Source organism: Microcaecilia unicolor, chromosome 5 (assembly GCF_901765095.1).
Source record: "Microcaecilia unicolor chromosome 5, aMicUni1.1, whole genome shotgun sequence".
Taxonomy (NCBI): Eukaryota; Metazoa; Chordata; class Amphibia; order Gymnophiona; family Siphonopidae; genus Microcaecilia; species Microcaecilia unicolor.
This window is the reverse complement of record NC_044035.1, coordinates 194,984,752-195,010,138: the sequence shown is the minus strand read 5'-3', so window position 1 is coordinate 195,010,138 and position 25,387 is coordinate 194,984,752. Positions and strand designations below refer to the sequence as shown.

The 25,387-nt window shown below is 47.2% G+C and overlaps 1 protein-coding gene and 1 long non-coding RNA gene across 3 annotated transcripts in view; one reads left to right on the top strand and one right to left on the bottom strand.

Moving 5' to 3' along the window:
- The window catches only part of LOC115471227 (cell surface glycoprotein CD200 receptor 1-like), a 180,502-nt gene that overhangs the window by 61,402 nt on the left and 93,713 nt on the right, over positions 1-25,387 (bottom strand). Inside the window, exon 2 of the mRNA XM_030204931.1 lies at positions 20,966-21,073. Coding sequence (XP_030060791.1) covers positions 20,966-21,073 — 108 coding nt within the window. The remainder of the gene's footprint in view (positions 1-20,965; positions 21,074-25,387) is intronic.
- LOC115471228 overlaps positions 1-25,387 on the top strand; it is a 74,154-nt gene that overhangs the window by 11,790 nt on the left and 36,977 nt on the right. The window lies entirely within an intron of this gene.

The window sequence follows — 25,387 nt, the reverse complement described above, 5'->3', positions numbered from 1 at the left end:
GAGTTAGCGGTGGTGGAGAAGGGTACAGAAAGGAGTGATTTGTCCTGAGAGCGGAGGTTACGGATGGGAACATATGGGGAGAGGAGGGTAGAGAGGTAATGTGGGGCTGCAGATTGAGTGCACTTGAAGGTCAATAGGAGAAGCTTGAACTGTATATGGTAGCGGATCGGGAGCCAGTGAAGCGACTTGAGGAGAGGGGTGATATGAGAGTATCGGTTCACGCGGTAGATAAGACGGGCGGCGGAATTTTGGACAGATTGAAGGGGGGATAGGTGGCTAAGCGGGAGGCCAGCGAGGAGAAGGTTGCAATAGTCAAGACGAGAGGTAACGAGCGAGTGGACGAGGGTTCGGGTGGTCTGTTCAGAGAGGAATGGGCGAATTTTGCTAATATTATAGAGGAAGAAGCGACAGATCTAGCTGTCTGCTGGATATGGGCAGAGAAGGAGAGGGAGGAGTCAAAATGACTCCGAGATTTGCGGGCTGAGAGACGGGGAGGATGAGGGCGTTGTCAACAGAGACAGAAAGTGGGGGAAGAGGAGAAGAGGGTTTGGGTGGAAAGACAAGGAGCTCAGTCTTTGCCATGTTCAGTTTCAGATGCCGGTTGGACATCCAGGCAGCGATGTCTGAAAGGCAGGCCGAAACTTTGACCTGGGTTTCAACTGTGATGTCGGGAGTGGAGAGGTAAAGCTGGGTATCATCAGCATAGAGATGGTACTGGAAACCATGTGATGAGATCAACGAACCCAGGGAAGAGGTGTATATCGAGAAAAGAAGCGGTCCAAGGACAGATCCTTGAGGGACCCCAACAGAGAGCGGGACAGGGGTGGAAGAAGAGCCATTAGAAAATACTCTGAAGGTGCGTTGGGAAAGATCCGAGGAGAACCAGGAGAGGACGGAGCCCTGGAACCCAAATGAGGACAGTGTGTCAAGAAGTAAATTATGATTGACGTTGTCAAAGGCGGCAGATAGGTCGAGCGAGGAGGATGAGGATGGAATAGTGACCTTTGGATTTGGCAAGGAACAGGTCATTGCAGACTTTAGAGAGTGCTGTTTCTGTTGAGTGTAGTGGGCGAAAGCCGGATTGAAGCGGGTCGAGGACGGCCTGAGAGGAGAGGAAGTCAAGGCAGCGGCTGTGGACAGCACGTTCAAGTAATTTGGAGAGGAAGGGTAGAAGAGAGATGGGGCGGTAGTTGGAGGGACAGGTGGGGTCAAGTGATGGTTTTTTGAGAAGTGGTGTGACTACAGCGTGCTTGAAGGTGTCGGGGACAGTGGCAGTGGAGAGAGAGAGGTTGAGGATATGACAGATTGAGGGGTTAACTGTAGGAGAGATGTTGGTAAGCAGATTGGTGGGAATGGGATCAGAGGAACAGGTGGTGCACTTAGAGGAAGAAAGAAGGCGAGCAGTTTCCTCTTCAGTGATCTCAGGGAAGGAGGAGAAGGAGGCCAGGTTAGGTTGGTTGAGGGAGTGGGTTAAGAAGTCACAGGGAGGAGAAGGCTTGGAAGTGAATTCAAGGTTTATCTTCTGCACTTTATCGCGGAAGTAGTCAGCTAGTGTTTGAGGAGAGAGAGGGGGGGGGGTGGGAGCGGAGGGTACTTTAAGTAGGGAGTTGAGGGTGGCGAAGAGGCGACGAGGGTTGGAGCCAAGAGAATTGGTTAATTGAGAATAATATTCCTGTTTGGCAAGGAATAGGGAGGACTGGAAGGAGGATAGCATGAATTTGAAATGGGTGAAGTCTGACAGGGTGCGAGATTTCCTCTAGAGTCGTTCAGCAGAGCGGGTGCAGGAGCGAAGGTAACGGATGCAAGGGGTTAACCAGGGCTGAGAATTAATGCGCTTGGTGGGGCGAGAAACAGATGGTGCTAGGGTATCCAGAGCAGTGGAGAGAATTTCATTGTAGGTAGAGACAGCCGTGTCGACAGATTCAGAAGACGAGATGGAAGGGAAGAGAGTGGAGATGTGAGAGGATAGGGTAGGGGGGTCGACAGCTTGGAGATTCCTGAAGGCAGTGGTTATAGTTGGGCGAGGTTGAGGGGGAGGGTGATGAAGAGTGAGGGTGATTAGGTGATGATCTGAAATAGGAAGGACTGAGGTGCAGAAATTGGAAGGTGAGCAGGAAGAGAAGAGAACGAGGTCGAGACAATGGCCATCATGGTGAGTAGGGGTGGTAGAGCATAGTCGGAGGTTAAAGGAGGATATCAGAGTGAGGAATTTAGAAGCGTAGGAGTTGGATGGGTTGTCAACGTGAATGTTAAAATCACCAAGAATGAGGGATGGAGATACGGGATCAAGAAAGACGGTGAGCCAGGCGTCGAAGTCAGTAAGGAATGAAGAGAGGGGCTTATCAGGGGGGCGGTAGATGACTGAAACTCTGAGTGGTAATGGGTAGAATAGCCGGATGGAGTGAGCTTCAAAGGATGAGAAGCAGTGAGACTGCGGTAGGAGGAGGGGTTGGAAACTACAGGAGGGCGAAAGAAGTAGCCCGACGCCTCCACCGCGGCCATCTGGGCGGGGAGTGTGGGAGAAGAGATAACCTCCATGACAAAGGGCCGCGACTGAGGCAGAGTCGTCAGGGGAGAGCCAGGTTTCAGTTAGGGCGAGCAGTTGGAGAGAACGAGAGATGAAGAGATCGTGGCTGAAGGGCAGTTCGTTGCAGATCGAGTGGGCATTCCACAAGGCGCATGAGAAGGGGAGGGAAGAGGGGGGGAGGAGGGGAATAGAGACGAGGTTGGAGACATCACGGAATCATTTGCATGGATAGGAGGAGGATAGGTGAGGGGGGCCTGGATTAGGATTAATGTCTCCCGCGGATAGCAGGAGGAGGAGCAAGAGAGTGTGGAGGAGGGTGGAGGAGGTTGGGCGACGAAGGCGACGAAGACGGGGTGCACTTAGGAGGAATGGTGAAGGGTTAATGGTAGGAAGGAGGTGTTGGAGATTAAGGGCTAGGAAGGAGGAGGGGGACAAGAGAGATGGTGAGGTGGTGAGGGATGGGGGTGAATAGGGTATTGCCGTAGCGGGCAGGACGGGAGGGAACACAGGTGGGCAATGAGTTCCAGCGGTGGATGGCGGTAAGGGGAGGGGAAATAGATTAGGAAGGGACAGGGCAAGGAAGAGGATGTGGACAGGGGCCATAGGTAGTGATTGCGGTGTGACAGGTGTAAGTGTAGTGACTGAGGTGAGAAGCAGATAGATAGAGCGAAGAGCCGGAGGCTTGGAATTGGAGGGATTGATGGACTGGAGAGTGGGTAAGTCAGTGGCTGGCAAGTTAGCAGGCAGGCAAGTGAGGCAGTGGCTGCCAAGCTTGCAGGCAGGGTGGAGCAAGCTGGTGCGGATGGACAGCAACGAGCAGGGAGAGGCAGGGGGGCAGGTAAGTCAATGGCTGTCAAGTTAGCAGGTTGGTAGGTAAATAAATGGTGACAAGCTAGCAGGCGGGTTGGGGCATGATGGGGCTGATGGACAGGAACGAGCAGGGAGATGCTGGAGAACAGGTAAGTCAAGGGCTGACAAGTTAGCAGGCAAGCAAGTCAATGGTTGACAAGCTAGCAGGCGGGCTGGAGTATACTGATGCAGAAGGACAGGAACCAGCAGGGAGAAACTGGAGAGCAGGTAAGTCAATGGCTGATGAGTTAGCAAACTAGTAAGCTAGTAGGCAAGCAAGTAAGTCAATGGCTGACAAGCTAGCAGGTGGGCTGGAACAAGCTGGTGCAGATGAACAGGAATGAGCAGGGAGAAGCTGGAGCAAGCAGGCTGGAGCAGATGGACTGAAACAAGCAGGGAGAAGCTGGTTCAGGTGGATTGGAACACGCTGGAGCAGATGTACTGGAGCAGGCAGGCTGGAGCAGGTACTGGAGTAAGCAGGGAGAAGCTGGTTGAGGCAGACTGGAGCAGGTGTACTGAACAAGCAGGGAGGAGCTGGATCAGGCGGACTGGAACACGCTGGAGCAGATGTACTGGAGTAGGTAGGCTGGAGCAGGTGTACCGGAGCAAGTAGGCTGGAGCAGATGGGCTGGAACAAGCAGGGAGAAGCTGGTTCAGGTGGATTGGAACACACTGGAGCAGATGTACTGGAGCAGGCAGGCTGGAGCAGGTACTGGAGTAAGCAGGGAGAAGCTGGTTGAGGCAGACTGGAGCAGGTGTACTGGAACAAGCAGGGAGGAGCTGGATCAGGCGGACTGGAACACGCTGGAGCAGATGTACTGGAGTAGGTAGGCTGGAGCAGGTGTACCGGAGCAAGTAGGCTGGAGCAGATGGGCTGGAACAAGCAGGGAGAAGCTGGTTCAGGCGGACTGGAACACACTGGAGCAGATGTACTGGAGTAGGTAGGCTGGAGCAGGTGTACCGGAGCAAGTAGGCTGGAGCAGATGGGCTCGAACAAGCAGGGAGAAGCTGGAACAGTCGGACTGGAACACTGGAGCAAGCAGGGGAAGCTGGATCGGCGGACTGGAACAAGCTGGGATCATGCAGACTGGAACGAGCTGGAGCAGGCGAACTGGAACACACTAGAGCATTTGGACTGGAACAAGCAGGCTGGAGCAGATGGACTGGAATAAGCAAAGGGGAAGCTGGATCGGCGGACTGGAACAAGATGGGCTCAGGCGGACCGGAACAAGCTGGGATCAGGCGGACCGGAAGAAGCTGGATCAGGCGGACTGGAATAAGCTGGGATCAGGCGGACTGGAGCAAGCTGGTGACAGGCGGACCGGAACAATCTGGGATCAGTCAGACCGGAACAAGCCAAGCTGGGATCAGGCGGACTGGAACACGCTAGGGCAGCTGGACTGGAACAAGCAGGAACTAGTCACACCCACTAAGTTCGAAAAATGTGGGGGAGGGGAGGTCAAGAGCCTAAGAGACAGAGCTGTTCTCTGCAGGGAGACTATCTCTAAAAGGTATTTTCTCTGAAAAAAGCTGTTGCTTTTGAGACAGAGCTGTAATCTGCAGGCAGACTCTCTCTAAAAGGTGGCTTCTTTCTATCCAGTGTCTCTCTCTCTACCCTTTTACATTTATTTCCCCCCTCTTTCTCCCCATCCTTCAATGTCTCTTCTGTTTCTCTCCCTACCCTTCCTTCCAGCATCTTCCCTCTTTCTGATCTCAGCCAGGATCCCCCCCATTTCTCCCCATCCTTATCACCAGCAGCTTCTCTCTTTCTCCAGCCCTTCTCCATCTCCCCTCCTTCTCTCCCCACTCTTATTTTACCTCCTGCCTCTCGCTCCTCCTTCCACCCGATCTTCGTTTCCTGGACACTGCTACTTCTCCTGTTGAGCAGCAGTGGTGTGACAAAAAAATGAGCTAACAAAAACAATTTTTTTAAAGCAAGCGCAGCACCGCAGGCAGCCTTCAGGCACTGGCTGTTGAATCTGCAGCCGCTCCTCTCTCCTCTCACATCACTGCCCCTGGAGCAGGAAGTTGAGATTGACTTCCTGCTATGCTGCACTCCTCCGGGGACAGAAAGAGGAAAGAGGAGCAGCTGCAGAGCCGACAGCCAATGCCTGAAGGCTGCCTGCGGTGACGTGCTTACTTTTTTTTTTAATTTTCATGAAGACTTTATTAATAAGTAATACACAAAATCTGAAACATAGTACATCATGCATATCGTATTACATGTCAATTGTGCAGAACACAAGTCTCTAGAAGTATAGCGAGCAAGTAATACAGAGAGTAGTAAGAATCTCATGATATACCGAAAGAACACTTCTTACTGCGTTAAGATACCTATTGAACTATTCAGAATAACCAGTCCAAAACTTCAACTTTTCTAAATTTTTTATATTAAACCCCGCTTCCATATCACTCTTATCACTCGGAACCCTGACCCACCCCGCCCCTCCCACCCCCCTCCCACCCTTCGAGCACCACCATAACATAGGACATCAGTCAAGTTATACGTGAAGGAGAAAAGGATCCCAGGTCAGGTGCCATCTACACAGTTGATTGCGCCGTTCCGCTAAAAGTCTCTCCATCTCGCAGATATGCCTCAATTTTTGAATCCACCTAGTAATCAGTGGAGTTGTGGGCTGCTTCCAATGAGCAGCAATTGTAACTCTCGCGGCACTTATGGCCTGTCTCAAGAAAGTATGTTGGGTGTGAGAGAAACCCGCAGCTACAGCAGAGAATAAGAAAAGGGTCGGGCTCCATGGTATCAGACTGCCCGTCCACCTCTGCAACCTGCTGCGAACCGCTCTCCAATAAGCCTTGACCTTCCTGCAGGTCCACCAGATGTGTCCCGCTGTGCCTCGCACCCCACAGCCCCTCCAGCACAGCCCCGTCAATGCGGGGTAGATACGCTGAAGACGCTCAGGCGTCAGGTACCAACGGTACAATACCTTCACCGCATTCTCCTTAAAGAGCACATGAGACGACACTCCCACCACAGCCCGCTCCATTTTCTCCCACGTTGCCTCCTCCAGCTCCATGCCCAGCTCCCTCTGCCAACTCTTCCTATGAAGTGTATATTTCGGGGACTGCCTGTTGATAATGTGGTAGAGGCGCGATACCAACCCACTTGTCTTAGGTGGGTCTTCACAGATGGTCTCTAGTGCTGTTTGTTCCCTGGCCACTACCTCCCGAACTGCCCTTGTCTTAAGAAAGGAGGCTAATTGAAGATAGGCATACCGGTCTGACCCCACTATTGGGAACTTCTCAAGGGCCTCAGAGTATGACAGTAAGGTCTCCCCTTCAAACAATTGACCCCACATTCGTAAGCCTCCGGTATGCCATCTTGTGAACACTCCTTTTATCATTCCGGGATAAAACAATGGATTGTAGGCTATGAGAGACAGACGAGATAGTGTAGTACATCGATGTGGAAACAGACTGTCCCAGTTTGAGAGGGTGACATATATAGAGGGACAGAGTCCGGCCTCCAAAGACCTATGCGAACCCGGGATCCACATAAGAGCCCCCAGCGACCTCTCACCCAAGGTGTATTGTTCGAGCTGCACCCATTGCCGATCCGGGTAGTCCTGAAACCATTCCACTGCCGCGCGCGCCTGATCTGCTCTATAGTACCAAGCCAGATTAGGTACTCCCAGCCCTCCTCTCATCCTATCCTGGTATAGGACTGAGCGTGCCAGGCGCGGACATTTTCCCGCCCAGATAAAGCGCATAATATGGTCCTGTAATGTTGATTAGAATTTACGGGGCATTTTGATTGGGAGGGCCTGAAAGAGGTAGAGCAGGCGTGGCAGAACATTCATCTTTACTGCCGCTATTCGGCCGAACCAGGAGAGATCAAGATCCCCCCATTTACCCAAGTCCTCGATGAGCACCCCTGCCAATCCCTTATAATTAATCGAAAAAAGGTCCGAGAGGTCTGCTGTCAGGTTAACCCCCAGGTAGCGAATGCTCTTGTTGGTCCACCTGAAGGCATAGGAAGACCTCAGCGATCCCACGAGCTCCTCCGGAAGGGTCACGTTCAGAACTTCAGATTTGGACATATTGACTTTAAATCCAGACACATTCGAGTATTCCTCTATCTCCTTCAGAAGCCCAGGAAAGGTGGTCAGGGGACGAGTGACAAACAACAATACATCATCCGCGAAGAGGGATAGTTTATGTTCTCTCCCACCTATAGAGAGTCCTGAGATATTTGAATTGGTTCTAAGCCTAGTTGCAAAGGGCTCCATAACCATGGCAAATAGCAAGGGGGACAAGGGGCAGCCCTGACTAGTGCCTCTATGTAAAGGGATCATTGCTGAGTTACCCCCATTTACTCAAATACATGCTTTAGGAGAGCTATAGAATGCTTGGATCCACCCACGAAACTGCGGTCCTATCCCGAAGGCCTCTATCACTTTATACATGAATGGCCAGTGCATCCGGTCGAAGGCCTTTTCGGCGTCCAGACTAAGGAGACAGAGAGGCCTCTTCATTCTTTTAGCCAAGTATATTAAATCGACCACTCGCCTAGTATTATCTGTGGCTTTTCTATATGGGACAAATCCCACCTGGTCAGGGTGGATAACAGCTGGGAGCAATGGTGCCAAACAGTTGGCCAAAACTTTAGCTAGGATTTTAACATCGGCATTCAAGACGGATATTGGACGGAAAGACCCACATTCTGTATGGTCTTTATTCGGTTTAGGCAATACCGCAATCCAGGCTTCCAACATGGAGGTAGGCAAAGACTCCCCTTTCCCAATCAGGTTAAACAGATCTGCGAACAGCGGGGCCAATTCGGGGGCGAATTTCTTATAGAATTCGTTAGGTAAGCCGTCCAACCCTGGTGATTTACATGAGGGCAAGTGTTGAATAGCTTTTTGTATCTCAACTGGGGTGACTGGCGCATCAAGAGCGGTCCTCTGTTGATTAGTTAAGGAAGCTAAGTCACTCTCAGCTAAGTATTCTAAAATAGTGTCTTCAGAAGGGTTAATCTCCTGTGCATATAGTTCCTGATAAAATTCGCTAAAGTGCCTTCGTATGGCTTCCGAGTGTTCAGCAGGTCGCCCCTCGTATCCCTAATGTGGGTGACCATTCGATCTACTTTTCGCCTGCGCAACTTTATAGCCAGGAGGCGTCCTGCTTTATTGGTTAATTCGTATGTTCGAACTATATTTCTGGATTGTAACCAAGTTAATTGTTCGGAGTAGATAGAGTCCAGCTGGAGCCTCTGCCCGCGCAGCTCCTCCAAAACAGCAGGGGAGCCACCTGATTTGTGCTGCGCCTCCAGGATCCGAATCTTTTCCAAGCACTGCGCCAGCTGGAACCTACGAACTCTCGCACGCCTACTAGCTACCTGTATAAAGTAACCTCTCGAGACTGCCTTCATAGCATCCCAAACAACACTGAGGAGTGGCCCGATTCTATATTGAGCTCCAGGTACTCCTTCAGGACCTTCCTACAGCCCTCCACCACCTCCCTTTCCTGTAATAAATCTGTGTTAAGCATCCATCTTTTATCTTTGACCTCTGCTCTAATGGTCGGCAGAGTAACCCAGACTGGGGCGTGGTCGGAGATTGTTGCACTACCGATTCCTGCTTTCGGGCCTCTCTCAGCTAGTGTAACGTCAAGAAAAAGATAATTGATGCGTGAGTACGACTTGTGTACAGGGGAGAAAAAAGTATAGTCCCTAGTTGTCATGTGATTTAGCCTCCAGACATCTAGGGTCCCCAGTGAGTAGACCAGGGAACTCAGTGCCAAAGAATCCTTAGATATCGGGTGCTGGGGTCTCCCGGATCTGTCTAACACATGGTCCATAACTTCATTAAAATCACCCCCCAAGATCAGGGAACCCCGGGTAAATGTAGCTAGTATGTTCTTCACTTTGGAGTAGAATGTCCCCTGGTGTTCGTTTGGTGCGTATAAGGTTGCAAGAGTGAGCTCTACTTGTTCTAGGACAATTTGCAAAAACAAAAAACGCCCTCCCGGGTCTCGTTTGATATTCAATATTTGGGCCGATATAGATTTATGGAACAGCACCGCCACACCACGCTTTTTGGAGCCATCGGCAGAGGAGGCAAAAAAGGCACTAGGGTAGTCTGGGTGGGAGAGGAGTCGCTCATGTACTCTGCGGAGATGGGTCTCCTGCAGAAGGACAATATGCGGTTTTAGCTGCTGTAACTCCTTGAACAACGTCTGCCTTTTCTGAGGCATGTTCAGCCCCTTCACGTTATATGATAGAATTTTTAAGTCTGTACTCATTCCTGGAGCAGTACATCAGCTTTTTCCCCCAATATATAGGGTCCATCCACTTCACATACTTGTGCTCCCCTATATCGGTGGTGCCCCCAACCCACACAATCCCCCCTCCCCCCTATCGATAACCCCCCCCCTCTCCCTTACCCACCTCATCCCCCCCTGTCTAACACCGACTAGAGGGCACATGTCCCAATAGTGGGATGTGAGAAAGTAACACACCAGCACCTAGGCAACCCAGCCCTCCCCCCCCCCCCCCCCCCCGAATTGCCTCGCAACACCACCAGGAGCTATTACCCTACTAATCTTTTCACATTTGTTCATCTACGTACTAGGCCCCCCACACCATCCGTCCCCTTAAACTACCCCCTTCATACATCGCTTATAACTTTACAACATCATAAACAGTATTCCACACTGCTTTTGTTACCATATCCTCTGTTAATTAAGAGACGTAAGTTCCCTTATACAAAAGATAACAGGAAAACTTGAAACAGAACTTAACTTTGGTTACTCTCTACAGAATTACCAATCATGAGGTCAATATCAGCCAATGTCCCTCTGGCCGGCTCCTTAGAAAAGTCCTTGGGTAAAGTATATCACCCAGGCTGCCACATCAGTTCAGGTTTCTTCCACGGCCACTTTTCTTTTCGGGTTATTCCTTTTAGGTATTGCAGGGACCCGTTGCCATTTTTGAAGCCTGGCCTTCGTAGCTGACGCTAGTTCACCTGGAGGTTTGCTCGTTTGCGCCAGGCCCCCTCCATGCAGGGATGTCCAGGCTTCGGTCAGCGATGTGACTCTCATTTTAGAGCCCTGTAATGTATAGTTCAGGGAGAAAGGGAAGCCCCATCTGTATGTTATCTGCCCCTTAGTTAGAATGTCCAGAGCCGGTTTCATGAGGCGTCTCTGTTGTAAGGTGAACTGCGAGAGATCTTGGTACACAGTTCTTTTGGCCCCGCCATATTCCAAGTTGGGCTTTTTCCTGGCACAGTTAAGCAGTTGTTACTTTACTTCATATTGGTGAAACCGGGTAATGATGTCCCGTATTCTATTCTCCTGCCGCTGGCCCAGGGTTCTATGTGCTCTGTCTATCTCAATCTTATCGCTGCAGCCTCGGGCCCCAGCAGGGTGGTACACAGTGTTTATACGATCAACAGGACATCCTCGGTCTCGCCTCCCTCGGGGACTCCGCGGAATCTGAGGTTATTCCTCCTTCCCCTGTTTTCAAGGTCATCAAGTTTATATGTAAGGTCTATATTCTTTTGGTCTAACGCTTGGAGATGGATCTCGTGCGTTAGCAGGGATTCAGAGTGCTCTTCCAGCTTTGTTTCTGCTTCTACTCTGTTCCCCAGCTTGCGGAGGTCGGAGCTTAAAGTCTCCATCCTGTCCAGAATCTCATCCTTTGATTTTTTAATGTCTGCTTGTATACCAGACAGTATCTGGCGAAGTTCGCCTGAGATTCCTTTTTAGCAGGCGGTTTTCGCGATTCCGCCAACGACAGCGCAGAGTCAGAATCCAAAGGGGAAACCGGCGCCATTACCTAGTGGCGCTTCACGGTTTTGCTCGTCCCGCCGCCAGCTGACTTCTCTAGATCTTTAGCTCGCACCGAAGACGCTTTGCTCATCCTGCTGTCGATGAGGAACAATGAGGAACACTGCAGGCAGTTCCAAAGAGGCTGGTGATTGCTTTTTATTGCTTTTTTTTGTTATCGAGGAGTGGGAGCTAGAGTGCTAGGCAGCCATCTATAGAGGTGACGTCACTTCTTCCCCCGACGTGCTTACTTTTTAAAAAAGTTTTTGTTTGTTAGCTCTTTTTTTTTTTTTTGTTGCGGCAGCTGCTGCTCAACAGGATAAGCAGCAGTGGCTGGAAATGGAAGAGGGAGCTAGCACCACGTGTTTCAGTGGGAGACTTTCCCGCTTTGGCGGGAGTGCAGGAGATGACCTGCAAAAGCGGGAGTCTCCCGCTAAATGCGGGAGACTTGGCAGGTCTGCAGGTGGTGGAGCAGCTCATAGGACCTTTCTGGATGTGGAACTGCTATTATATTTCAGTCTGTGAGTTCTAGATATGAAAGGTGTGTGAGGCTCTGGTAAGGCAGAGTAAGAATATGATCCTTGCCAGGAAGGGTAGGTTAAAAAAATTTTAAATGGTTTGTGCATGCAGGTGGTGGATCAGCTCATAGGGCCTTTCTGGATGTGGAACTGCTATTATATTTCAGTCTGTGAGTTCTAGATATGAACGGTGTCTGGGGCTCTGGTAAGGGGGAGTAGGAATATGATCCTTGCCAGGAAGGGTAGGGTTAACAAAATTTGAAATGTATGATGGATCTGCTTAGGAGGTATGAGGCATGAGTGAGCCTAGCCTTTAGGGGAGGGGTACTGACCAAGGCAGAGTGAACCTAATGAGGGGAGGAATTACTGTAGTAGGGGGCAAAGAAGGTCAGGTCAAGAGGAAGTACAGAGCAGTGGCGTAGCCAAGGGTGGCTTGGGTGGGCCCTGGCCCACCCACTTTGAGCTCAGGCCCACCAGTAGCAGCACACCTATGATGTGGCTGGCAGAGATTCCCAAGCTGAAACCTTCCAACAACTGTCCCTCCTGCATACCTTATAAATAGCAGATCTTCGCCTGCAGGAAGCAGCGACTGATGCATACTGCTCACACCAGCCCCAAAGCCTTCCCCTCTGACTTATTCCCGTCTATGCAGAAACAGGAGGCTGCATCAGTGGGAAGGATGTGGGACCAACATGAGTACTGTGTATTAGTTGCTGCTTACTGCCGGTGAAAATCTGCTATTTAAAAGGTGTGCAGGAGAGGGGGGATATTTGAGAGACCATATGGCATGCAGGCGAGAGAAGGAGAGACCAAATCACCTGTGGGATGGGGTGGGGTTCTTCTGCCCACCCATCTTGGGCCCAGACCCATCCAAAATTGGGTGTCTGGCTACAGAGCAGAGAAGTATAGACTGAGGGAGCAGAGTAGGTATGGGGGGGGGGGGGGGGTATTAAGCATCCTTTAGACTCCTGATGTAGGCCATTTGGCCGAAACACAATGTTGTGTCGAGTCAATTTTAATGTGTTATTGTTATATTATTATTTGTTTGAAGATTATTAAATTTTGCTTTTTAAGTAAAGATTATTTGGTTCCATTCTTTGGATAGCCTGGCTTATTTTCCCACCTTTTTATTTTTCGTTTCACGCCTCGTGGGATCTATTGAGTTCTCCACCTTTTGTGGATTCTCTTTAGATTTAGAGTAACTAGCAGAATTAGGAGCCTACCTTAGGGATCTATGTGCATTTACTCACTCAGTGCCATTTTCATGATAAGACCATTTCTGTTTCATAACTTCTGCATTTTCATTTTGCTCTTGCTGCTATTGTAAATAAACAAGTAATCCATTTTTACAAAAACCTTGAGTGTGGAGTTAGTTCAGTTATTATTTGGGCGTTATGAACTTGGGTTTATAGATAAAGGAAAGGCGCAGGAGATCAGTTTTGTGTTTCTGCTACAACATCTTTCCATCTATACTGGGCTGACGGGTAAACCAGAATATACAAATTTTCTATTTAAGAGCAGAAGAATATAAGAATAGCCATACTGGGTCAGACCAATGGTCCATCTAGCCCAGTATCCTGTTTCCAACAGTGGCCAATCCAGGTCACAAGTGCCTGGCCGAAACCCAAATACTAAGAACATGCAATGCTATCAATCCCAGGGCAAGCAGTGGCTTCCCCCGGTACCGTCTCAATAGCAGACTATGGAGAGATTAAATTAATTCTTTGCTTCGGTCTTCACCGAGGAAGATTTGGGTGCGATACTGGTGCCGGAAATGGTATTCGAAGCTGACAAGTCGGAGAAACTTAATGAATTCTCTATAAACCTGGAGGATGTAATGGGGCAGTTCTACAAACTGAAGAGTAGCAAATCTCCTGGACCGGATGGTATTCATCCCAGAGTACTGATAGAACTGAAAAATGAGCTTGCGGAGCTATTGTTAGAAATATGTAATTTATCCTTAAAATCGAGCGTGGTACCAGAAGATTGGAGGGTAGCCAATGTAACGCCGATTTTTAAAAAAGGTTCCAGAGGAGATCCGGGAAATTATAGACCGGTGAGTCTGATGTCGGTGCCAGGCAAAATGGTACAGACTATTATTAAGAACAAAATTACAGAGCATATTCAAAAGCATGGATTAATGAGACAAAGTCAACATGGTTTTAGTGAAGGGAAATCTTGCCTCACCAATCTAATACATTTCTTTGAAGGGGTGAACAAACATGTGGATAAAGGTGAGTCGGTTGATATTGTGTATCTCGATTTTCAGAAGGCGTTTGACAAAGTACCTCATGAAAGACTCCAGTGGAAATTGGAGTGTCAGGGGATAGGAGGTAGTGTTCTATTGTGGATTAAAAACTGGTTAAAAGATAGAAAACAGAGAGTAGGGTTACATGGTCAGTATTCCCAATGGAGAAGGGTAGTTAGTGGGGTTTCCCAGGGCTCTGTGCTGGGACTGCTGCTTTTTAACATATTTAAAGAAGTAAGCGGCGAACTGGGAGGGTGTGTCGTGTGTCTAGAGATGACCTAGAGATGGGAGTAACTAGTGAGGTAATTAAATATGCTGATGACACAAAGTTATTCAAAGTCGTTAAATCACGGGAGGATTGTGAAAAATTACAAGCGGACCTTATGAGACTGGGAGATTGGGCATCTAAATGGCAGATGACGTTTAATGTGAGCAAGTGTAAAGTGATGCATGTGGGAAAGAGGAACCCGAATTATAGCTATGTCATGCAAGGTTCCACGTTAGGAGACACGGACCAAGAAAGGGATCTGGGTGTCATCGTTGATGATACGTTGAAACCTTCTGCTCAGTGTGCTGCTGCGGCTAAGAAAGCAAATAGAATGTTAGGTATTATTAGGAAAGGGATGGAAAACAAAAATGATGATGTTATAATGCCTTTGTATCGCTCCATGGTGCGACTGCACCTCGAATATTGTGTTCAATTCTGGTCACCGCATCTCAATAAACATATAGTGGAATTAGAAAAGGTGCAGAGAAGGGCGACGAAAATGATAAAAGGGATGGGACGACTTCCCTATGAGGAAAGGCTAAAGCAGCTAGGGCTCTTCAGCTTGGAGAAAAGGCGGGTGAGGGGAGATATGATAGAGGTCTATAAAATAATGAGTGGAGTTGAACGGGTAGATGTGAAGCATCTGTTCACGCTTTCCAAAAATACTAGGACTAGGGGGGCACGCGATGAAGCTACAATGTAGTAAATTTAAAACGAATCGGAGAACATTTTCTTCACTTAATGTGTAATTAAAGTCTGGAATTCATTGCCAGAGAATGTGGTAAAGGCAGTTAGCTTAGCAGAGTTTAAAAAAGGTTTGGACGGCTTCCTAAAGGAAAAGTCCATAGACCATTATTAAATGGACTTTGGGAAAATCCACTATTTCTGGGATAAGCAGTATAAAATGTTTTGTACATTTTTGGGATCTTGCCAGGTATTTGTGACCTGGATTGGCCACTGTTGGAAACAGGATGCTGGGCTCGATGGACCTTTGGTCTTTCCCAGTATGGCAATACTTATGTACTTATGACTTTTTTGAGATACAGCAACCAGAATTGAACGCAATACTCAAGGTGAGGTTGCACCATGGAGCAATACAGAGGCATTATAGTATTCTCGGTCTTAATTACCATCCCTTTCCTAATAATTCCTAGCATCCTGTAATTTTTGGCCACCTTTGCCCACTGGCAGAAGATTTCAGCATATTATCTACAACGAAACCTAGATCTTTTTCTTGGCTGCTGACCTCCAAGGTGGACCCTAACATCAGGTAACTATGATTCAGATTATTCTTCCCAATGTGCATCACTTTTCGTTTGTCCACATTAAATTTCATCTGCCATTTGAATGTCCAGTCTTCCAATTTCCTATGGTCTGCCTGCAATTTTTTATAGTCTGCATGAGTTTTAACAGCCTTGAATAGTTTTGTGTCATCTACAAATGTAATCACCTCACTCATCATTCTGCTTTCCAGATCATTTATAAAAATCTGTTAAATAGCATTGGTCCCAGTACAGATCTATGTGGCACTCTTCCATTGAGAGGAATAGCCATTTAAACCTACCCTCCATTTTCTGTCCAATAAACAATTCCTAATCCACAACAGAACATTGCCTCCTATTCCATGACTCTAATTTTCACAGGAGTCTCTCATAAGGAACTTTGTCAAAAGCTTTCTGAAAATCTAGATACACTACATCAATCGGCTCCCCTTTATCCACATGTTTATTAATGCCTTCAAAGAAATGAAGCAAATTGGTGAAGCAAGATTTCCCTTGGTGGAAACCATGCTGACTCTGTCCCATTAAACCATGTTTTTTTATGTATTCTGTAATTTTATTCTTTATAATTGTTTCCACTATTTTACTCTGCCCGGTGCATCATGGGATGCACTGGGAGGAGCTAAGTAAATATGATGCATAGCCTCCCAGTGCATTCCAGGATACACCAGGCAGGGGCTGGGTGCTGCCATTTTGAGAGTGGCAGGCCTAGAGGCAGGAGGGAGTAGGCGTTGCTCCTACTTCCAACTTTAAAGTATGTGAAGGGGAAGGGAGGTCAGGTCACTAGACCACTATGGAGTTGTTTTGAGTGGGGGTTTCGAGAGGGAGTCCACTGGACCGCCAGGTTTTTGGGGGGGCCTGGGGATGCATAGGAGGGGTTGGGTGAGGGTCCACTGGATCACCATGGCTTTTTATTCCAGCTAGAGGGCATGGGGGGCAAAGGGGGCATCTGGAGTCAGGAGGTTTTAAAGATTTGAGGGGGATTAGGATCAGGGTCCATTGGACCACCAGGGAGTTTTAAGGTTTGGGTTGGGAAGGGGGTCCACTGGACCACCAGGGTTATCGTACAAAACTTAATGACAGCTCCAGACCTGCCGTTAAGTTTTAAACGTTAAAAGTGGCCGGAAATGTCTGTGCATTGGCCGGAATGCTCATTTTAATACTGATGAGCTTGTTTGCATATGGTTATCAGTAGCTTCTTTGGGGAACAGTAAAAGGGACGCAGAACCCCTTTGTCCATTAGATTTTTAATAATGTTTGCTTTAGACTGACTACAACCAGTCTAAAGCAAAAGTTGCAAGCGCAGAAAGCTATGTGCATCTCCCCTAAAGACTTGCTGCAGCCTCTCAGGATAAATCTTGGCCCCACCCCTGGTCACAAACCAACAAATTTAATATGTGCACATTCCACTCAGCTTCCAGGCAGCTGTCTAGGTGTGCAGACAAGGGAGTTACACTAGATTTCCCCATCCCTGAATATGAACCCTCCTTAACAGAAAAGGCTTACTGTAAAACTGGGGGAGAGGAGGGACATGTCAGGAAAAACCTAGGCATTGCAATTGGCAAGCAAGTGAATATGTTGTCAGACTCTAGGAAGATGGTTGCCTAGCAGCAGAGAAAGGGAGAAGAAAGATCTGGATTGCTAATATTGTAATAGACCTTCCCCAGAAAGGATGGAGCCCTCTAACAGTGGATACACCAGAACAGGAGGCAGAGGTCTCCTGAATTAATGAACTTTGAGGAGGGTTATAATGCAACTTCTTGTGCAGAAGAAATGGAACTTGGAGACTAAAACAGCAAGACGCATGCTCAAAAGGAGACAGGTCGGTTCATTTAATTTTGATTCCTGGGAACTGACCACCCTGCACTTATAGAACTGAGTTACACTGGGTCTGCTAGCATTGCTTTGGCTGGGCTTGAGAAAAAACAGGCGGTTTATTTATCTTGTGATGTTTTTGCACCTGCTTATGAAGAAACTTTTGGGCTCATTTTTGAAAGAGAAGGGTGTCCATCTTTCAACATAAATCGGAAGATGGACATCCTTATTTATTTATTGCATTTGTATCCCACATTTTCCCACCTATTTGCGGGCTCAGTGTGGCTTACAATACATTGTGAATGATCGAAATACAGTTGGTCACAGTACGATTATGGGGTACGTTGTGGAGAGTTATGGGAAGACAAAGTCAAAGTCAAGTATCATCTGGGAATAGAACAATGGAATGTAGCAATAGGGAAATGATAGGGCGATAGAACAATAGCAGGAGAACATTAGGGTATAACAATTTTATCTGTGGGTGGAGTTTTAAGCAGTGGCGTAGCCAAGGGTGGGCTTGGGTGGGCCCAGGCCCACCCACTTTGGGCTCAGGCCCACCCAGTACCAGCATAGCTATAATGTGGCTGGCAGGGATCCCCAAGCCCCACCAGCCGAAAACGCCCAACTGTCCCTCCTGCATACCTTGTAAATAGCAGATCTTCGCCTGAAGTGCGCAGTGACTGATGCATACTGCTCGCACCGGCTCCACAGCCTTCGCTCTGATGTATTCTTGCCTAGGCGGAAACAGGAAGTTGCCTCAGAGGGAAGGGTATGGAGCCAACATCAGCAGTGTGTATTAGTTGCAGCCCGTTGCTGGTGAAAATCTGCTGTTTAAAAGGTATGCGGGAGAGGGAGGATATTTGAGAGACCATATGGCATGCAGGTGAGAGGAGAGACCACATCATCTGTGGGATGAGGCGGGGTTCTTCTGCCCACCCATCTTGGGCCCAGGCCCATCCAAAATTGGGTGTCTGGCTACGCCCCTGGTTTTAAGTGTAGTGAAAGTAAGGGGAAGAGAATTCAGAAGAGAGTGTATTGGTGCTTTTCTATTAGCGTGTATGGATTCATGTGTTTTGGTCTTTGCAGTAAATCTTCTCAAAGAGATGAGACTTCAATAGTCTGCGGAAGTCGGTTAATTCGTAGATCGTTTTCAGGTTGCATGGTAGTGTATTCCAGAATTGCGTGCTAATATAAGAGAAGGTTGATGCATGCAGTACTTTGTATTTTATGCCTTTGCAATTGGGGAAGTGGAGATTGAGGAAAGTTCGGGATGATCTTTTAGCGTTTCTAGGTGGCAGGTCTATTAAGTCAGACATTTATGTGGGGGCTTCACCATGAATGATTTTGTGAACTAATGTGCATACTTTAAAGGTGATGCGTTCCTTGAGTGGGAGCCAGTGTAGTTTCTCACGTAAGGGTTTTGCACTTTCGTATTTTGGTTTTCCGAAGATGAGTCTGGCTGCTGTATTCTGGGCTGTTTGAAGTTTCCTCAGTATTTGTTCTTTGCAGCCTGCGTATAGTGAGTTGCAGTAGTCCAGATGACTGAGTTCGAGTGATTGCACTAGGCTGCGGAAGACAGATCTCGGAAAGAATGGTCTTATTCTTTTCAGTTTCCACATGGAGTAGAACATCTTTTTGGTAGTGTTGTTCGCATGAGTCTCAAGTGTGAGATGGCGGTCTATAGTGACTCCAAGGATTTTCAAAGTTTCTGAGATTGGTAGATTTAGTTTGGGTGTGTTAATAGCAGTAAATTTATTCGTGTTGTATTGGGAGGTAAGTATGAGGCATTGAGTTTTATCTGCGTTCAGTTTCAATCGGAATCCTTCTCTCAGAAACGTCCAAATCGGTATAATCGAAAGCTGATTTTGGACGTCCTCAACTGCACTCCGTCGCAGGGACAGCCAAAGTTCAAGGGGGCATGTCGGAGGCATAGCGAAGGCGGGACTTGGGCATACCTAACACTTGGATGTCCTTGATCCATAATCAAAAAAAACAAGGACGTCCCTGATGAACACTTGGACGTTTTCACCCGGATCTATTTTTATTACGACTAAGGCACAAAAAGATGCCCGAACTGACCAGATGATCACCGAAGAGAATCGGGGATGACCTCCCGTTACTTCCTCAGTGGTCACTAACCCCCTCTCACCCTCAAAAAACATCTTTAAAAATATGTCATGCCAGTCTCAGATGTCATACTCAGGTCCGTGACAGCAGTATGCAGGTCCCTGGAGCAGTTTTAGTGGGTGAGTGCACTTCAGGCAGGCAGACCCAGCACCATCCCCCCCCCCCACCTGTTACGTTTGTGGAGGAAACAGCGAGCCCTCCAAAACCCACCAGAAACCCACTGTACCCACATCTAGGTGCCCCCCTTCACCCGTAAGGGTTATGGTAGTGGTGTACAGTTGTGGGTAGTGGGTTTTTTTTTGGGGGGGGGGGGGAGTGGCTCAGCACACAAGGTAAGGGAGCTATGTACCTGGGAGCAATTTATGAAGTCCACTGCAGTGCCCCCTAGGGTGCCCGGTTGGTGTCCTGGAATGTCAGGGGGACCAGTGTACTAGAAATTCTGCCTCCTCCCATGACCAAATGGCTTGAATTTGGTCGTTTCTGACATGGACATCTTTGGTTTCGAAAATCGCTGAAAATCAGAAACGTCCATGCTTAGGAATGTCCATCTCTAAGGACGACCAAATTTAAGGATTTGTACATCCCTGACAGTATTTTTGAAACAAAAGATGGACGTCCATCTTGTTTAGAAAATATAGGTTTCCCCGCCCCTGGATCGGGACGTTTTGCACGGACGTCCAAATCAAAACGTGGACATCCCTTTCGAAAATGCCCCTCCATGTGAGTTTCTTTTGACAAAGACATTTGTTTTGTTGAAAATGAGGGAGTGATTGAGCAACAGAACTAAAACCTAAAAGGGGGAAAGCTGAAATGTTTGTTAGGCACCTCAAACCTTGGAACAGTAATTTAAGCAAGCCCTAAAGAAACTTTATGGAAGATTCTGACATGCATGGATGAAGGAGAATCCCTATTAGTTCCCCCCCCCCCCCCCCCCAAAGAAAATGAGCTAACCCAAGCTCCTAGAACCCAGAGCTGTGTAGTTGATTTTCTTCTTTAAAGTGGGCGAGGGGAAGTATTATACCAAAACCCCTCTGATGAAAACTCAGACAATACACAACACATGGAGGTGGCACCACAAAGGTCTGGCTGATGGACATCCTATCATACTATTTACACAACTCTGCACCAAAGGCCTTATTTTAAAATGATTTTATCAAATTGTGTCAAGAGCAAGACTTGTTTGAAAAACAGTTCTCATCATGATTCTTGACATAGCCAGACAGAATAACAGGATGCACATGGTCCTACAACTCAAGGAAGTCTTTTTGCTGCCCTAACTTTATCCACATGTTATCCAGTTATTGCCACTAATCAGGTAACTCCCTGCTCCAGCCCCTGACCACCTGGATAGTGCTGAGGTGGGCTATCTGAATTTTCAGCAGTGTTATCTGGATAATGCTGCTGAAATCCTGGATATGGATTCAGTGAGCATGACTTATTTGGACAGGAGCTATTCATACTTGGCTAAGTCTCACTGAATATTGAACCCTTCCACTGCACATACTAAATTAAGATGACTCAATCTCTTTCCGTACAAGGTTACATTACCCTTTGCAAAATCCATTACTGGAATCTGCAGATTCTGCTTCCGAATTCTTGAATTCTCTTGAAGGTCTTGTGTGTGTCTCTCCATTGTTGTACTCACAGTCTGAGATTCTAGAATGAAAGAACATTTACTAAATGTAACCCATATGCTGGAGAGTGAGTTTATTTGTTTTCATCCCATCAGGCCTGTTTGTGCTATTCTGCCAGCAAGTGGAGACTGAGAACTACTGAGCTGTGATATCGTTACTTTTGAACCCTTTGCAACCCCTTGGCCAATCAATATTTCTCAGTTTCCAGCAGGTGGCAGGCTTCCCATGCAACTTCTGGTGGTCTGGAAGAAGCTAGAGTGTTTTTTCTGGCTTTCTAAAAAATATTTTAGGGTTGTAATACCTGGGGGATCTTAAGTCCCTCTCTGCTTTCCCCAACCAGCCCTTTTCTTAAGAGGTTAGGTTTTTCTTGAGCCTTGGACCTTAACCCATGGGGGAAACCTTGAGTGCATGAACTCCTCCACATGGCATATTTAGACTGCCATAGCTACACCATCTACTATATCTTCTTCTCCTTTAGAGGTCTTATATCATTCACTATGTGTTTGTCCATGCTTTCTTGAATTCGGATACAGTTTTGGTAACAGGAAGCCATTCCATGTATCCACCACTTCCTTAGATTACTTCTGAGTCTATCCTCTTTCACATTCCCCCAGATTCCTTCACTCGTCTCCTGTGCATTTATACCACAGAGATATTTAAATGTCTCTCTCATGTCTCCTCTCTGCTACCTTTCTTCCAAAGTATATACTGAGATCTTACTTTATGATGAAGATCACGCAATATTTTAGTAGCTGCCCTTTAGACTGATTCCATCCTGTTTATATCCTTTCGAAGGTGTGGCCTCCACCATACTCTAAATGGGGGTCTTACCAGATGCTTATACAAAAGCACTATTATTTCTTTTCTCCTACTGTCTCCTCTCCCTATGCACCCAAGAATCCTTCTGGCTTTCGTCATTGCCTTTTCTACCTGTTTGGCCACTTTAAGATCATCAGATACCCCCAAGTCTTGCTTCTCTTTCATACACAGAAGTACTTCCCTATACTGTCCTGCTCCCTCGGGTTTCTGAAGCCCGGATACAAGATCCTGCATTTTTTAACATTAAATCTTTTTTTTTTTAATTATGTTTATTAAAGTTTTTGAATAACAATATATAACAATAGTCATGTCTCAATCACATAGCATATATGTAAAACTTACATAACAAATAACAGAAGAATGAACAGATTCCCTCCTTCCTCCCTACCCCTCTACCCTAACATAAACCTCTTACTCATTAATGAAGGTTAGTATTACTAAGATCGATCATTCCACTTTCAGAGTCTAGGAACAATCAAGTGGGGTGCATCAAGATCTATCCCATTGTGCCCTCTCCATGTTCGATATCGTTCCCATAGCAGGTTAAATGTTGTTATATGTCCCGATTTCAAGGCTGTCAATTTTGACATTTGGTAAAGATAGTCCATCTTATGTATCACCCGAATCACCGGTGGTGTCATTATACTTTTCCACGCTACTACTACTACTACTACTATTTAGCATTTCTATAGCGCTACAAGGCATACGCAGCGCTGCACAAACATAGAAGAAAGACAGTCCCTGCTCAAAGAGCTTACAATCTAATAGACAAAAAAAATAAAGTAAGCCAATGCTATTTTCCCAGCTATAAACTATATGGACGTAAGTCGATGGTCGGAAAGTCGGACTCCAGGCGGGCGAATATGTAGTAAGCATATCTCAGGTTTAGCTGGATATCGCACCCCGGTAACTTGGGCAAACGTATCAATCAGTTCCGCCCAATATAGTTGAATCTTAGGACAGAACCACCAAATATGGGGCATATCCCCCACCATTGCACACCCTCTCCAACATTGATCAGACCCCTTCCCATACATTTTTACCAATCTCTTTGGGGTATAATACCATTGATACAGTATTTTATAGCTGTTTTCAGTGAGGGAACTGGAGACAGAGGCGTGTAACATTTGTTCTAAAGCTTTGTCCCATTGGGTATTATCTAGGGTTATTTGTAAATCCCGCTCCCATCGTTGTATATAATGTTGTATTGGGCCCTGATCAGCAAGTAGAGCCCCATATAGACGAGATACACATCCCCTATGACTGCCCACCCTCATTGCTTTTTCTATATCTACCTCCTCCAAAACCAGTTCTGTCTTTGCCTTCCTATTTATATAATCTCTAAAACGTTGATAATGAAACAGATGGGAGGATGGTAATCCATAGTCCTCCTGTAGCTCCTCAAATGGTATTACTTAATCATCTTCCCACAATTGACTTAGTGTGATAAGACCCCTCCTTTCCCATTGGCCATAAAGCGGATTGTCTATCCCCAGCGGGCTTCCCGGGGCAGTTTTTATTGTCATCTGTTGAAAGTGTAGTCTGTTGGGGAGAGTCCTTTGCCTGACCGCCCACCATGTCTGCAAGGGGTATTGCACTGCCAGTGGGGCTTTTCTAATGTAAGACTGGAGTTGGCTCTTTGGTAGCCATAATATAGAGCGTAAGTTTGTTAGTCCCATCCAGTGTTGTTCCATTTGGACCCATGACTTAATACTACCAGTGCTCCACTCCGCTAGTACTCGCAACTGTGCTGCTTGGTGATATAAAGCAAAATTTGGGACCCCCATTCCTCCTCTTTTTTTTGATTGGTACATAACAGCTGCACGCACCCGTGGCGGCTTATGCTGCCATATATATGCGAAAACCTTTCTGTTAAGCTGTCGAAAAAATCCCTTCGGTACTGGTAATGGTAGTGCAAGGAACAAGTACAAAAGCTAGGGCAAAATCATCATTTTTATGGCTGCCACCCGTCCCAACCAAGATAATTCTAACCCCTCCCATCTGTCAAGATCTCGAAAAAATTCTTTAAGCTTCTGGGGAAAGTTAACTTGATGGAGGTCCGACATTTTGGGTGTTAATTGAATACCTAGATATCGGAGGGACCGCTGGACCCATTTGATCCGAAATTGCTGCCGCAGTGAGGCTTTCTCCTCTGTCGCTAGCCCCAATCCCAAGGCCTCAGATTTATCAATGTTTACCCGGAACCCAGACATATTGCCATATTGATTCAGTTCCTGTAATATATACGGCAAAGACTCGCCTGGGTTAGTCACTGTTAATAGGATATCATCGGCGAATAGCATGACTTTGTGTGTTAGATGCCCCACCTGAAGACCGTGTATGTGCGGGTGTTGACGTATACATTGGGCCAAGGGCTCCATTGTTAAAGCGAACAGCAGCGGAGACAAGGCACAGCCCTGGCGGGTCCCACGTTCTAATGTTATCGGGTCAGAGTTGGATCCATTGATTCTCAATACTGCCAATGGCCGGGTATACAATAACTGGAGCCATATTATAAATCGACCTGTAAATCCCATTTGTTCTAGTACTGCAAACATAAAGGCCCAATTGACCCGATCAAATGCCTTTTCGGCGTCTAAAGAAAGAAGCAACATTGGCTGTCGGGTGTTGGTTGCCTCATAAATCAAGTGGAGTGCCCTGCAAATGTTATCTATTGCTTGCCTTCCCATGATGAATCCCGCCTGGTCTTCTTGTACCAGCTTCGGCATGAGCCTTTGCAGTCTCTTTGCCAGTATCTTAGTAAAAAGCTTATAATCCGATCCCAACAAGGAGATCGGACGGTACGAATTACAATACTGTGGATTCTTTCCTGGTTTAGGCAAAACTACTACATTTGTTAATCGCCAAGTATAAAATAACTCCTCTTGGGTGTCAAGCTCATTGAATGCTCGAACCAGTAAAGGGATTAAAAACTTGCTAAATCGTTTATAGAATTTGTTTGTGAATCCATCTGGGCCCGGGGCTTTACCATTAGGCATGTCGCTTATGGCCCACGCCACCTCATCTAATGTGACAGGGGCAGAGAGCGCCTCTGCCTCCACTGCTGTTAGTGTGGGGAGCGCCGCTCGTGCAAGATAACTCTGGGCTTCCTGCGCATCTAAAGTCCCCTCCGTTCTATATAAGGCCGTGTAAAAGTCTGAGAAGGCTGTCTTGATATCCTCTCGTGTTATGCACAGTTTCCCCTCCCTATTGAAGATGGAGGGTACTTGTGTATGGGTATAGTGTTTTTTCAACTTAAATGCTAGTAATCGTGAAGCTTTATTCCCAAATTCGAAATGAGCTTGTCTCACCCGTTGGAGGTGCTCTGCTATCTCTGCCATTTGAATTTCCCTAAGCTCCGTCCGCAGTGCATGCATACGGTGGTTTACATCTCCCGCCCCCGGTCGCCCAGTGGACTGATCGGTGAGGTCCCTCAACTCCGCGTGTATTTGTTGGGTCCTTGCTCTTACCTGTCGTTCTAGGTGGATCTGTAAGGATATAACTTTTCCCCGGAGCA